This window comes from Bison bison, unplaced genomic scaffold (assembly GCF_000754665.1).
Source record: "Bison bison bison isolate TAMUID 2011002044 unplaced genomic scaffold, Bison_UMD1.0 scf7180017864302, whole genome shotgun sequence".
Lineage (NCBI taxonomy): Eukaryota > Metazoa > Chordata > Mammalia > Artiodactyla > Bovidae > Bison > Bison bison.
The window spans coordinates 1,024,507-1,024,757 of record NW_011494874.1 but is presented as its reverse complement, the minus strand read 5'-3'; the positions used below and the strand labels follow the sequence as shown (position 1 = coordinate 1,024,757).

Here is a 251-nt window from a genome sequence, read left to right as displayed (position 1 = left end):
TCTGCTTCCGGCTGTTGTCCGAGGTGTCGGGCACGTTGAGCACGATTCCTGCGGGCCAGGGAAGGGTCGCACGGCTGCTGACTCCTGGGAAGCACCCCTCACCCCCTCCATCCTCTGCAAGAAGGGCTCACCCGAGGCCTTGCTCTTGAAATAGATCAGGCGGGGAGGCTCGCAGTTGAGGAGGTTGAGGCTGCCTTCCAAGTTCAGGGGCCGGATCTGTGTTGGGAACCAGATGGGTAGGTGGCTGCCCT

The 251-nt window shown here is 62.5% G+C and overlaps 1 protein-coding gene across 1 annotated transcript in view; it reads right to left on the bottom strand.

The window, feature by feature from the left end:
• The window catches only part of CDC42BPB (CDC42 binding protein kinase beta (DMPK-like)), a 56,640-nt gene that overhangs the window by 4,305 nt on the left and 52,084 nt on the right, over positions 1-251 (bottom strand). The window contains exons 31-32 of the mRNA XM_010851414.1: positions 132-216; positions 6-48 (exon numbers count right to left, since the gene is read on the bottom strand). Coding sequence (XP_010849716.1) covers positions 6-48; positions 132-216 — 128 coding nt within the window. The remainder of the gene's footprint in view (positions 1-5; positions 49-131; positions 217-251) is intronic.